Source organism: Pleurodeles waltl, chromosome 4_1 (assembly GCF_031143425.1).
Source record: "Pleurodeles waltl isolate 20211129_DDA chromosome 4_1, aPleWal1.hap1.20221129, whole genome shotgun sequence".
Lineage (NCBI taxonomy): Eukaryota > Metazoa > Chordata > Amphibia > Caudata > Salamandridae > Pleurodeles > Pleurodeles waltl.
Window position 1 is genome coordinate 733,670,174 of NC_090442.1, and position 13,349 is coordinate 733,683,522.

Consider the following 13,349-nt stretch of genomic DNA (forward strand, 5'->3'; position numbering starts at 1 on the left):
GCCTTCAAATTCTTGCTCCTTTCTCTAGGCACGCCAACCCTTTGACCCACTGCGAATGGGGGCTTTCTTCAGACCCTGCCTCACACCATGCACCCTATAGCTAGGGCCGCCAGAAGTATGCAACAGGGTGACAAAATTATGTGGCATGAAAAGGCAAATTATGAGTAACAATGCAGCAAAACGTGTGGTAGCATTCCCTCCTTATGTTGTCATTTTTACACAGCAACACAGTCCGAACAAAGGTTTCGCCTCATAAATACCAGATTAACAAGCTACTTACCCTTGGGTAGGTGTCACATTGGTGGAGCATGTGCGTTCCCATAAACCACTTTAACACCCAAATACACAATGAGTGTAATAGGAATGGGACTGGTCAACTTTTGCAAAATCGCCTTTTGCTACACATCTAGATGTGTTGCTGCACTTTAATGACTTTTGATCCGTTTGAGCTAGAAGCATTTTTTAGATTGAAATTTGCAGATTATGCGGCAAACAATCGATTATGTGGCAAATGCATCAAATCCATCATTATGCGGACAAAAGCTGCACCCACAAAATCTCATAGTTCGAGTGACTCTACCAGTACTGTCCTCTGGGATTGCCAACGAGGAGCCTCACTGGTGCCGGTCCTGTTAAAAGTCGAGAGCGAGATGGGGCCTTGTGTCAACACGTGGCATGGCCCTGGCCACACAAAGCAACAGTGAGGAGAAAAGCCAATAATTGAATTAAAACGGCCTCTGGTGGGAAGCCAGCCGCAAGAAAGAACGTACACAGCTTTCCAATGGGACAAGTACGCGCTCCCTGCTGCGTTCTTTGAAAGTAATTCACAGAATCTATGGAACACAATGCTCGTGTCTGAATAACTCCCATCAACAAAGCCCCGGGAGAGCCCTGGCTGAAGGGTACTCTGCACATTCAAGGAGGTAACATGTGCTGTGTTCGCCGCTGCCAGACGCCCTTGCTTCGGCCTGTTGCAAGGCTTTGTCTTTGACCAGACCCCTATACAGCTATTTTGTTCTCAGCCCAGCTGATGTTGGTTTCACTGAATGACACGTTTTATGGAATCTTACTGGGTTTATGTCTGGTTATGTACAGTATGCCTCCGGTTTCAACTTTTCTTTGTGTATTGTGGTTTATAATAACATTATATAACTTAGACAAATCATAACCGGTGTCAATGGGAGTGCCAGTTGTTAATATTCCATATATATTTATATATTCACTGAAAAACGAAAGATTAAATCAACGTTATGATTGGGTGGGATAAAAAGATCTGTTTTCGTTAAAAAAAAAAAAAATTGAGAGTCACTAAAAAAATAAAGATTAGCAAGTTTTGCAAAGGCTCGTCAAACGTGGGCAAAGCTATTAGCAAACCAAAAAACATTATTGCTATGAAAAAGCAGAACTAACTGTAACTACCTAGTGGTGTACATATATATATATATAAATATATATATCTATAAAGATGGATATAGATATTTTTTAAGTTGAATTAAAAAAAACAAGTATTCCTTGACTTCTTGACACTTCTTGGAGGGACCTATTGGGACTAACCCAGGAGTAAACAAATAACAGAATGATTGCACTGCGGGTACTGATGAACTCCTGCAAAACACAGCGTGGCCCTCCCATGAGGTACTATGGTGCTCCTGCGGGAGCAGCTGCACAAGTAGTAGACCGATGGTACCATGGGAGATTGCAAACTTCAATAAGTGAAGCTGGCATGGTCTCTTAGTAACATGTAGGTGAAACTTGTGCAGTGATACAAGAGGGATACTACTGTATCACAAAAAATAAATCAGAAAAATATAAGGTAGGAATCTACAGGGTCTTAGCTATCCAGGGTGGTGGGATTGGCCATTCACAAGGGGTTGAACACAGGGCCTGGCCAACTCTTTGCCATCCATGGCCTTCAGACATGCATGCAGCGGACTGGGCACAGGGCCATGTCGTACCTTCCTTTAGTGATTCTCTTAACAGAGACAGAGTCTTTGCAGCAGCATTGTAAAATATGTGCATTTATTCTGATACTACATTATGGAGAATTTCCATTAAAGATAAATATAGACTTATTTGTAACCCTGAGCCCTATTATTTTTTTCGAAATGTGAAAACCACACAAAATAGTGCACCCTGTTTCAACAAGAGTTGAAGATGACGGGCCTATATCGCAAAGTATTGAAACTTTTCAGATTTTCATCAACCGCTTTGTACTGTATTTTCCAAAGTTTTGAACGAGGTTCAGTGTGGAAATGCGTGGAGTTTCTTTGAAAAGCTTGTGTGCAAGAGGAATTCATAAAGATTGAATTTAGAGATCCACCAGGTATCTCCAGATTTGTTCAGTGCAAAACTCTGTGAATAGGTTCAAGAAGGCTGGTGCAGTTAGGATCAACGGACCTTACTTCCCTCATCAGTTTGTATGACTCGCACAACAGATTCCATAGTAATAGGAGGGTCAAAAGTCTGTATTTGTTTATATTGTGTAAGACCAAGTAAAAAAAATGGATAATTTTCTCGTCCTTGCAGGACGAAGCAGAGGGGGCATTGCGCGTCCAGGGAGAGCCTGGGGTGAAGGTAAAGTGCTTTAGTACCTACGTGTGCGTGGTTATTACATGAATTCCTCATACTTTTCATTACTATGTGCAACTATACTATAACTGTGCATCGTATTTGCAATCCTTGTGTCTATCTCTCACAGCTGATACCCTACCAATTTTCTTATTTGATCAGTATGCCCATGCGTTTCATCGTTTCTGCCTATGGCAGAAGGCCATGGTCGCTAGTGGGGGAAGGTCAAGGCAGGGCACCATCTTCAGCCTGCTTGCTTTTCTTGACAAATGCTACAGCACTTCTGGCGTTTAGTGGGCACTGGCTTGTGAGGTTGCATGTCTTTTCTTTTGGAGTGGGCCTCTGCTGGCAGTTTAGGATGGACTTCTCCTATAAGGCGTGGGGTCAATACTGATTTGCACAGGACGGTCCTTTGTCTAGAATGGCACAGTGGATGAATATTGGTGGGTTGGAATGCTATCCGAAGGAAATGCCATTGCTTAGACTGTTTGCAAGCATTCCTCGCATCACCTTTCGTGTAATTGATAAAACACTACAGTTTTTCCAATGTCCACTCCTAGTCCTGCAGTGAAGAAATAGATGCCCTTGTGCCTGTCCCTCGTGGACAGGGGTCCACTTGTTGAAGCCACTGCCACAATTTCCAGTACATTACCCGTGTTGATCCTCCCCATATAGAGGGCAAAAGTTAAAGTTAAACTTTATTTTTACCATAGAGTCTAGTGCTGAGGATCACTGGCAGCTAACCGTGCATTTAGGGACGGTCTCATCCACCACTATACTAACCACAACACAGTATCTGCAAATTGATGTTTTACATTTTAAATATGTTTGTACATTCTGCCAACTATCTTAATTTTAAAATATTCTTCGTTTCAGGGAGAGAAGGGCGATGAAGGTGAAAAAGGACAAAAGGTACAAAACACACTCTATATAATTATAAATATTCTCCAGCTAAAATGATGTTTGAGATTAAAGTGGGATAATGCACTATGTGAAAACTGAATATTTCAGAATTTCATTAATAGCATGTCAATACGTTTATGTTCTAAATAAAATCGATCGTTGGCATAGTTTTAGCACAAAAACGAATTTAGGTGGCTAGAACTTTGTTCATCTTGTTTGTGGGTTGCCTCATTTTGGTGAAAGCCGAAAATTAAAATTCATGTTTCGAAAATGCATGATAGAGTGTTAGATGTGGAAACATTTGTGAAGTCTTCAATCTCAAAGATTCGTTAAAAACAAACTCTTTCAGCTCTGTGAACCGCAGAGCTGGCAAAGTTTAAAACAACAGTTATTGGGTAAAAAACAGGGACCGTGCTCTGCAGGTGAACCTTTCCCACAGCCAAGCCGGCTAGTGACGCACTTTTGTTTTCGGGGGTGCCATACCTCTTTCCTCGGTCCCAGGGTAGGGGTTGCAGCTTCAGGAAAAGAAGGTGATGTGGTTTGAGTAGCAGCTGTTGTGCTTTCCTTGCTTGCTGTTGTCAAAGACTTCTTGAGTGGCACGACCTAAGCTGACAAATAATAATGCCAACTTCTGATCAGGCGAGTAATCCATGGCATCTATTGCAACCAAGTCATTTTCAAAGAGTCTCGATCACTGTTTCTATTTTAGAAATGGTACCCCTGGGTTTTGGAGAATAAGAAGTGGCTGAACAAACTGATACAAATTAGAAGCCATGACTTGTAATAATTAATAAACTGTCAGTAAAAATTAGGACATTCTCACAATGAATGAGGATAGGAAGTAAAATAAAAACTAGGAGGAACTGTTACCTCAGTGCCTTAATTTCTCGTAATGATGCCTCCATAAACTTAACAGACCTGAAAGCACCGATCTAACTGCCTGCATGGGTGTGCATCTAGGAATTGAATGAGCAGAAATGTGGCACTTCCTGTTTAAAGGTGCACTCCACATCGTTTGGCAAAACGACCCTCTGCTTGCTTCTTGTTTCAAAAGTGCACTCCTTTGTCCTTTATAAGTGCACTCCTTGTCCTTTATAAGTGCACTCCTTGTCCTTTATAAGTGCACTCCTTGTCCTTTATTCAAAACTGTCAGACACATATGTGGAATGCAAGCTTCTCCGTCTGCCGTATGTAAGAGGCTGACTCAGTCTATGTGGAACACCTATGGTGTAGCACCTTAAAATGAGTCTAGGCAACCCTTAGTGATAGTGAATAGTGGTCCAGATAGCAAAAGCTCTCTAGTAGTAGTTGAGGTGAGCAGCTAAAGCTTATCGAGGAGGAATGTAAAGCACTTGCAATACCACAGTACTCAGACAGTAACTCACTCACAAGAAACCACACGTGTTGCAAAAATAAAGGAGACTTTATTACAGCACTACTACTAAACTGATATGGCATATCTCCTTTGGAGATATTGCATACAATATATACACAGAATAACCATCCTAAATATCATAAAAATAGTCAGGGCCCTAGGGGAGGGCCAAACCATGTACTAAAAAAGGTGGAATGTGAAACAGTGACTCCAGCCAAGGTAAGTGTGGTAGTTAGCTAGGGGTTGGGGGCAGTTAGGAACACCAGAGGTAAGTACAGTAAGTGATCCCAGTAACCAGGAGTAAGGTAGTTACCCACCCAGTTGTCCCATAGACTGACACAGAGAGTAGTGATAGGAGTTTGTGGAATTCAGGACCCTTCCCAGTGGACCCCGAGGAAACCAGCAGGCAAGATGATGGATGGAGAGTGCCCCCACATCAGGATGCCCAGAAGACAGGAGTCCAGGAATTGTCCAGGAATTGTCCTGGGATCTGTAGGGGTATCCTTCTTATGCAGAGGTACCCTCATGTTTGGAGGCATGCACCCTGCCTTTGGGCTGAATGGCCTACCAGAGTTGACTTAAAGTGTCTAAGTGCAGTGGTCAGGTTCGGTTGTGAAAGGGTGCATGCACCATTTTACTCAGGCTGCAATGGCAGACCTGCTGTCACTGTTTGCATGGGCTCCCATGGGTGGCATCATACATGCTGCAGCCCATGGGGGACCCCTGGTGTACCAGTGCCATGGGTACTTAGGTATCATAAACTAGGGGTTTACATGTGGGCACCAGTATGCCAATTGTGGGTGTAAGAAGTTACCAGCAATTAAATTTGGGGCGAAAGCACAATCACTGCGGTCCTTTTGAGCAGGATCCCAGTTAACAACAATCCAAACATACTGACATCAGGCAAAAAGTGGGGGTAACTGTGCCAGAAAGATGGCACTTTCCTACATCGTATGCATGGAACGCAAGCTTGATGTTTTTAAAATGGCTGATTGCGTGTAAAGTAACATGTTGTGTTCAGCCTTATGCTGTGCATGTCAACAAGAGTTCATGAAGGATCCTCGCACATGGAGCATGAAGCTTACACACTTAGGCTCACACACAATGAGGCAAGTTCAAGGTTTCCTCATGCTCGGTGGGGCAGGGGCCAACTTCGATAGCATTAGTGCGATACCTTAAATGTTCATGAATGTTTTACTCTCTGCGTTGAATTTAGCCTCTTGGTGTAAGTGGCACCTTATTTCTCTGGATTACTGCTCCCGTCGGATTTTCCCCTCACAGTGAACAATGAACTACAACTGTGGCCACTCCACAAGCTCTGCTTGTTGCCATCATGTAGTGAAGACTCTCAGCAGGAAATTATGTGAAAGGTAAGTCTTTATTCTAGAGGCAAAGTACCCAAGACTCACAACACATTTAGGGGGTTATTACAACTTTAGAGGAGGTGTTAATCCGTCCCAATAGTGACGGTAAAGTGACGGATATACCACCAGCCGTATTACGAGTCCATTATATCCTATGGAACTCGTAATACGGCTGGTGGTATATCCGTCACTTTACCGTCACTTTTGGGATGGATTAACACCTCCTCCAAAGTTGTAATAACCCCCTTAGTCTCTCCAAGAGTCAGGCAGTAACTGACAGAACCTTAGCGTGACATATTCTTATTTGTAACATATGACTTCACAATCTCTACCTTGAAGTATATACAAGCACACAGGATCATCTCGCAGAGCTTTGTAGGAGCGGGGCAGCGCACGGGGGGGGAAGTAATTAAAAAAATAAAAAACAGTTACCTGCATCATTGCTGCTGCCGCCACCACCGTGCCACTCCTCTGCTGCAGGCTGCAGCCACAGGCTCCCAGCCTACCCTGCGGCCAATCCTGATGCTTCTCAGAGCAGCATTAGGATTGGCTGGGAGTGCCCAGCCAGGGCACTCCCAGGCAGACTGGGAGCCTGTGCCTGCTCTCACCACCTGTGCAATACAGTGCTGGGCTGGAGAGAACACAGTGCGCATGTGTGTTTGGCCAGCCTAAGACGGCCGGCCTAACATGCATGCGCACTGAGGGGGAGTGCTATACACTCCGCCTCAGTGCTCGTCACAGCCCTTGACTCCTCCCCTTTTAGTACAAAACAATAATAAACATAGTTTATTATCGTTTTGTAGTAAAAGGTTTGCAGCTGCTGCTGGTGAAGGGTGAAGCTCCTCCTCCCTAGTGGAGGAGTTGTGCCTGCAAGCACAATAACATAAGTGTCCTTATAACACTTACTGATGTCGCTTCAAGGTTAATCGTAATCGCAGGCTGCCATCTTCGTACTCTACTGCGATAGGTCAAATTCCCCAAAATCATCCGACGACGTGGGTAAGGGATATTACTCTGGCCATCCCTAATGAGTATTCATGTTCTCATCACCCATATTCTGTTTGAAATGGTAACTTTTTACAGCAAAGGAAGAATATGCTTCATATACATTTTTTTAAAGTCTAGGACGGATGACCTGCTACTTACCCATGCTTAAGTACGCATTTAGGTTTTTAGATGCCAAGGCAACACAAAAGCATTGAAAATAGGGGTTTCCGCAATGTTGGCATTTGTTGACCTAAGCCCACAGCCCCCAGAATAAAGATCTTCTTTTAATCTTAGGCGCTTTCACCAAATTACTTTCGCCTGGATGTGGCCAATATTTTCTGTGCGAAATGTATATGTGTTTCTCTCTCAGGGTATGTTGTGCATCCCAGGATATGTTTTCTATGTATTTATGAGCGTGTTGTGTGCTGCAGTGGTGTGGTAAGTTAAGTAAAGCTCTTTGAGTTAAGCTATTTTTGGTCCTTTCAGGGGGAGCCTGGAGTTGGGTTTCGAGGTCCGATTGGACAGGCAGGGCCACCAGGCCAAAAGGTAGGAAAAATACTTAACATTAATCTTACTGGCATGGAATGTTGGAGTTATCAGAGATGACACTCATGGACTGATGATCAGTAGATACTGAGTCCTTCACCTCTTGGCTGCAACCTTTGATACACCCATGGACGTCATTTAGGGCTTTCCCCTTGCGTCCCCTGGCACTGCCTCTGCGGCTCCTGGCCTCAGATGTGGCAAAATCAGTGCCAGGAGCACAGTTGCAGCTCGTCCTTATGGACGTTGCTTGGGGCTCTACTTCCTTGTTTTCAATCAGTTGTTTTATTACACTAATAGTGAATAATACATTATCACTATTAGTGTAATAAAAAATGGAGTTCAGTTAGCTGGACTATGACCCTCCTTGGTAGCTGAGGTAAGTAAAACACACTTTTAAGTGTATGTTGTGTGCATGCTTGTGGGTAAGTGTGCTTATGTAAAGGGGAGTGTGTGCATGATTGAATGTGTGTTTGTGTAAGCATGTGTGTGAGTGAAAGTAAAGATGAAATGGTGTGTGATGTCACTTCCGCTACGTCTGGCATTTTGGTGAATTGACGTCCATGGATGCACCTAAGGCCCAAGGTTGAGCTCTCGGTTAATCCGATGGTGAGAGCAACAGGAGTAACAAGCCCCGACGGATTGCAATTAACTGGGTAAACCCAAAGCATTCTGTGTTTTTTTTTTTTTATCCACACATTTTACCCACAACTGGAGGGAACAGACTGGCTGTAAATATGCATGGAAATTGAGGAAAATATGCAAAGACACAAATTCCTGCAAGTTATTTCCCATTTGTCTTGTAATCAGTAATAATGACCAATATCGTCAGTATTAAGGGTACTGGGGGTTCATTTCAAGACAAAATCAGCCCATTAGTGACTGGCCCTATAGAATCTAAAACTGATAAGTTCTCAGTTATGTCTGGAGGCTGCTCACTGATTTCTGAGAAAGCTGATGTTATTGCACGTGCTATTTACCTCGTGCAGTACTGCTCACACAAGTTGTAACTGGGATTCCTGTGAAATGGGGGTCTGTGTAGTAATCATAAAAATCTGGAAACTCGTAATTGAGGCCATTTAGTTATGATTGAGGACCTGTGTGCGGCTATCGTGGCTATGGTCGTATCCCACCACCACTGGCTTTTCAGAGGCAATGATCTGTTCAACAATCTACTGATTTCGAGTGGAGTTCACAATATGTCTGTCTCTGGCAGGAATTACTCAGCTCAAAGGACTTGATACATCATTTCTGATAGGTTGTTGCGAAGTGTGCACCTGAAGCCCAACACATATGGTGTTTGTAAAATGCTTGCGATTTGTAGCCTGTGTGGGGCATATATTCATAAAACAGCTCAGGTGTGTCCGGAAAGGTCCAGGTAATGTCTGTAAATGTGTGGACATGGTTACCTATGGTAATAGTAAGTTCCTGCCCTTTGAACGAAGCAGGAGTCCAGGATGTGCACACCAGATGACCAGTTACAGTGTTTCTTCTGGATGTGGTGGTGTCACATGGATTTTGTAAAATAGGTTTTAGCTCTGGCTAAATACAGCTATAGTTGTCTTTTGTGAGTGTTCTAGACATCAGTTCATCAAAAGGGTGGGCTTTGGATCAGCTCTCTTCATCAATTGTTTCATATGTTTTTCATGGTTTGCAATTGCCTGGAAGTGCGGTCTATCGAGGTTGTTGCATTTAGAGGATGGTTACATCAAGCAGCCCTTTTGTTATGCAGCAGATATGACATAATGTGTAGCTTTACCCTGTCTGCATTCTTTGATGTATATACTTTGTTAGTGCAATGACATTTTAAGTGCTGATTGACGGCTTCACTGCTTGCTGTTTAGATGCTGATGTCTCTTTTAAAATAAAGCTACTGTACTATTCACCATTCACGTTTGCAGGATTATTCGTTTCACTTTGCTATCATGATAATATGTTGGATTTACAGCATTTTTGTTCATAAAGTAATGGTGTGCAGGGACACATGCCTTGTTGAAGAGCAACAAAAATGCAGGCAGTGTGTCAAAGTGATGTACCATGTAAAATTTTACTGTGTATGTCTTTTATCATATTAGCATAACTCTGATATGTGGGTGTGGTTAAAAGCCCAGATACATACCAACACGTCGGAAAAGCAGCTCTTGCATGCTGCTATGCTCGACCTAAAAAATCTAAAAAAAGGGGAAAGATTCAGTAAGCAAAAGAGAAAACCTAAACATTCAACATTACAAACAGAAATCACCCTCTAGAGTCCCTCTCAGCACAACACCCAGCAAGTCACTTTCCAAAACTCTCTTGTCTTTCCACACCATAAGTTCTCTGAGCCAACTACTTCTCAGTGTACACTAGGATTGTAACACAGAGAGTGCTGCAGTCTAACCCCCTGATCCACGCCCGTGCCATTACCCTATTCATTAAGGTCCCGAGCCTCTTGTACCTCAAAAGCTATTAGCATTGCAGACCAGGCCTGGGTGAGCTCGAGTTTCAGAGCCCCCTGCATGCTTCCATGAGCAGCAGAGTAACTTCATAATCCCCCCATTTTTGAACTTCTCACTGCCATCCAGTAATTGCAGGGACCCTTCTACTCTTCCAATCCATGGCATGCTGCCTTTTGTCTATGGCGAGCACCACGTCTATGAATCTAGTGGTAGCCGTCTTATTAGTGGGGCGGGGCAAAAGAACCCAACAAAAATACATCAGCAGTGGACTCCTGGTTCCTGTCAAGTGCAGAGCCAATGAAACAAATTACATGAAACTAGTATTCCTGGAGGGCCGGTCAATCCCAGATCATGTGCCAAAAAGTAACGCCTTCGAAATGACTTCATGGACATGACACCCTTGTAGGAGGATAGTACTTATTTACTTGTTCTGGAGTGATATAGGTTTTGTGGAGGTAATTAAAAGGTATTTGTCGAAATGTGACTTTACGAGAAACATGTGGGGCATAGAAAAGTATTCTATCCTCTGTTAGATCGTCGGTTTACCTGCCTAGGTCCTCCTCCCACCCGGACCTAAGAGAAGGGTGTTTTGCAGTGCTGCAGTAATGCCCTGTATATCTGTGCCATTACTTTGCATCTATCATTTATTCGTCAGAGTACTTACATTGGCCAGTACACTGGGAGTTCCTTAGCAACTATGTCCTGAGTTTTGCAGATACACGATGAGATGTTTGCGAATATTAAAAACTCCTGGTTTGAGACATTTTAACTCAGCAGAGAGTGCCAGCACATTTCCAATAAAAAGGTCACCCACCTAGCATACTCCCAGTCTTATCCATTTTCTTAAACCCCAGTCGACGTCCATCCTACATGGTCTATTTAGGCTGAGCAGAGAGAGAGAGAGACAGGTGGTGTGTATGGGGCATGATTATTTTTCGTATGGCGTGTCCTTCCCCTACCGCAGTCTATCATCAAAAGGGGTGTAAATTTAGTCTCCTGCATGAGAATTGTGGGAAGCCACAGTCTCCTACCCCACTTCCTTCCCGCCCATTATGATTCCATCTGGTGGCCCACTGCAACTGAGCTGTGATATAATTCACTTGTAATCAATCCGGGGCTGACAGCCCACCCTCATCTCTGGGCAATTTAAGTTTGGTCAGTGCTAGCCATCGCCATCCCAAATCCCAAATAAGGACAATCAGTAATCAGTCCAATTCCCTGAAAACGGATCTGGGCATCTTAATAGGTAGAGCTGATAAATAATGTGAGAGTCTTGACAGCATTACCATTTTTGAAATCATAATATTGCTCTCACCAAAAGTGTGAAGGTGCTCCAAAAGCTAACAGAGCTACTCAGTGCGGATAATACATGACAAATATTCCCATCCAAAAAGTCCTTGTCTTCCCTATATATCTGGACCCCTAAATATTAGAAAGAAGTGTCCTTTCATTTTAGTCTGAGGTCTTCCCTTGGTGGGGAGGCTCGTGAAATCTCTGGGTGGATCAGGAAGATGCGCTACTTCTCCTACTTCACTTTCAGACCAAACGTCCCGAAAGATGTTGAGCACCTCCATTAGTTTTACAACAGCGCTATGAAGGTCCCCTACATAAATGACCATGTCGTCCGCATGGAGGGATATATTTTCAGTAGTGCTTCCTATCGCGATCCACTGAAATATGGTGCCCTTACCTAAGGTGGATGCAGACGGTTCCAGGGTGATGGAAAAATAGCTGAATGGGTAATGGACATCCCTGTCTTGTCTCTTCAGCCACTGGATATTTGTCCTAAATTGTTTCCCAGTTTGGACCGTGGCGTCGTATTTGTGTATAGAAGAGAAACCCATCGGCAAAAGTCGGAACCAAAGTTAATCAAATCTATCACCATGTATAAATATTGCAAGTCAAGAGTAATGAAGGCATATTTTATGTCTGTAGTGATGATTGCCACAGTCAGGGGATAAGGGAGGATGTTCCCAAAAGTCCTTACAGGTGTCTGATATTTAGGGCTGTGTTACGTCTTGGGATGAACCCAGCCTGGTCTGGGTGAATTACATCTGGCAGATGAGAGAATAGGCCTTATTGAGAAATGTATAGTTAGTGTTAAGCATCAATAATGCTCCTTATGATGCAACCTTCAGGGGGTCTCTGCTTTCCTTGGGAATAGCCACCACTACTGCTTTTCATAGGGAGTGAGGTAGATATGTAGGCGCTGTCCTTCATAATACATTTCCACTAACATCGTGAGAAAGGCATTAGCACATAACAAGAAGAATTCCCCTGGGAAGCCGTCAGATTCAGGTGTTTCCTCTGGGCCATCTCTTTAATCATCCCTTTAAGTTCTGGCATGCCTTTGCACCCCACATATCAGCTGTCTCCGAGGTGATTTGGTGTAGACGAGCTCCTAGTAAGTATTCCCGAAGTTTAGTCTAATCTGGGAGAGCATTTTTCTCGTATAGTCTTTCATGATGGCTTTAAGGCCTTATTAATGCAAGTCTGGGAAGATACTGTGGTTCCCCTTGCTGTCTCAATCACGTGGATAGAAGAGCCCCTTCTTTCAGTGTTTACTATCCAGGCTAGAAACTGCCCGGTCATATCCCTTTCGGTATGACGTTTAGTTCAAGTCTTATTCTCAAAGTACCTCCGTTTTTCAAAGAGTTGAGCTACGTTTATCGAGGTTAGATGCTCTCCCCGTCTCTGCTGCCCTGACAGGCTTCTCATGCATGTAAATCTCCCTATTGAGGGAATGACGGACACCAGACAAATTCCCTATGCAGTGTCCTCTAATAGTTATTAAACGCTTCCCACTCGAAAAGAATGGATGAAGTTGTATCCCTATTTTCAGACCAATAGTTTTGAATTGCTTCCGGTGTTTGTTGTTGGAAGGCTGGGACCTCTAACACCGTTTGAAGCTTCCTACCAGTTGTAATGTCAGAAACAACGAGTTGTGATCAGAAAAGGTTTTGCATAGATAATCTGTCATAAACGTGCCTGTATCGTCGAGGTGCACAATAACCCATCCACTTTCACATAGTGGTCATGTGCATCTGAGTAAAAGAAAACCCGCTAGCTCCAGGATTTAGCTAACGCCAAGAGTCCACCAAAGGCCAGTTCCACTACCTTAGAACCATCAACCTCACGGTCATCACAGGCGGGGCAGATGAAAGGGAAGGA

At 43.6% G+C, this 13,349-nt stretch overlaps 1 protein-coding gene across 1 annotated transcript in view; it reads left to right on the forward strand.

Moving 5' to 3' along the window:
* LOC138288093 (collagen alpha-1(VII) chain-like) overlaps positions 1-13,349 on the forward strand; it is a 963,348-nt gene that overhangs the window by 643,156 nt on the left and 306,843 nt on the right. Inside the window, exons 74-76 of the mRNA XM_069229319.1 lie at positions 2,527-2,574; positions 3,445-3,480; positions 7,684-7,743. Coding sequence (XP_069085420.1) covers positions 2,527-2,574; positions 3,445-3,480; positions 7,684-7,743 — 144 coding nt within the window. The remainder of the gene's footprint in view (positions 1-2,526; positions 2,575-3,444; positions 3,481-7,683; positions 7,744-13,349) is intronic.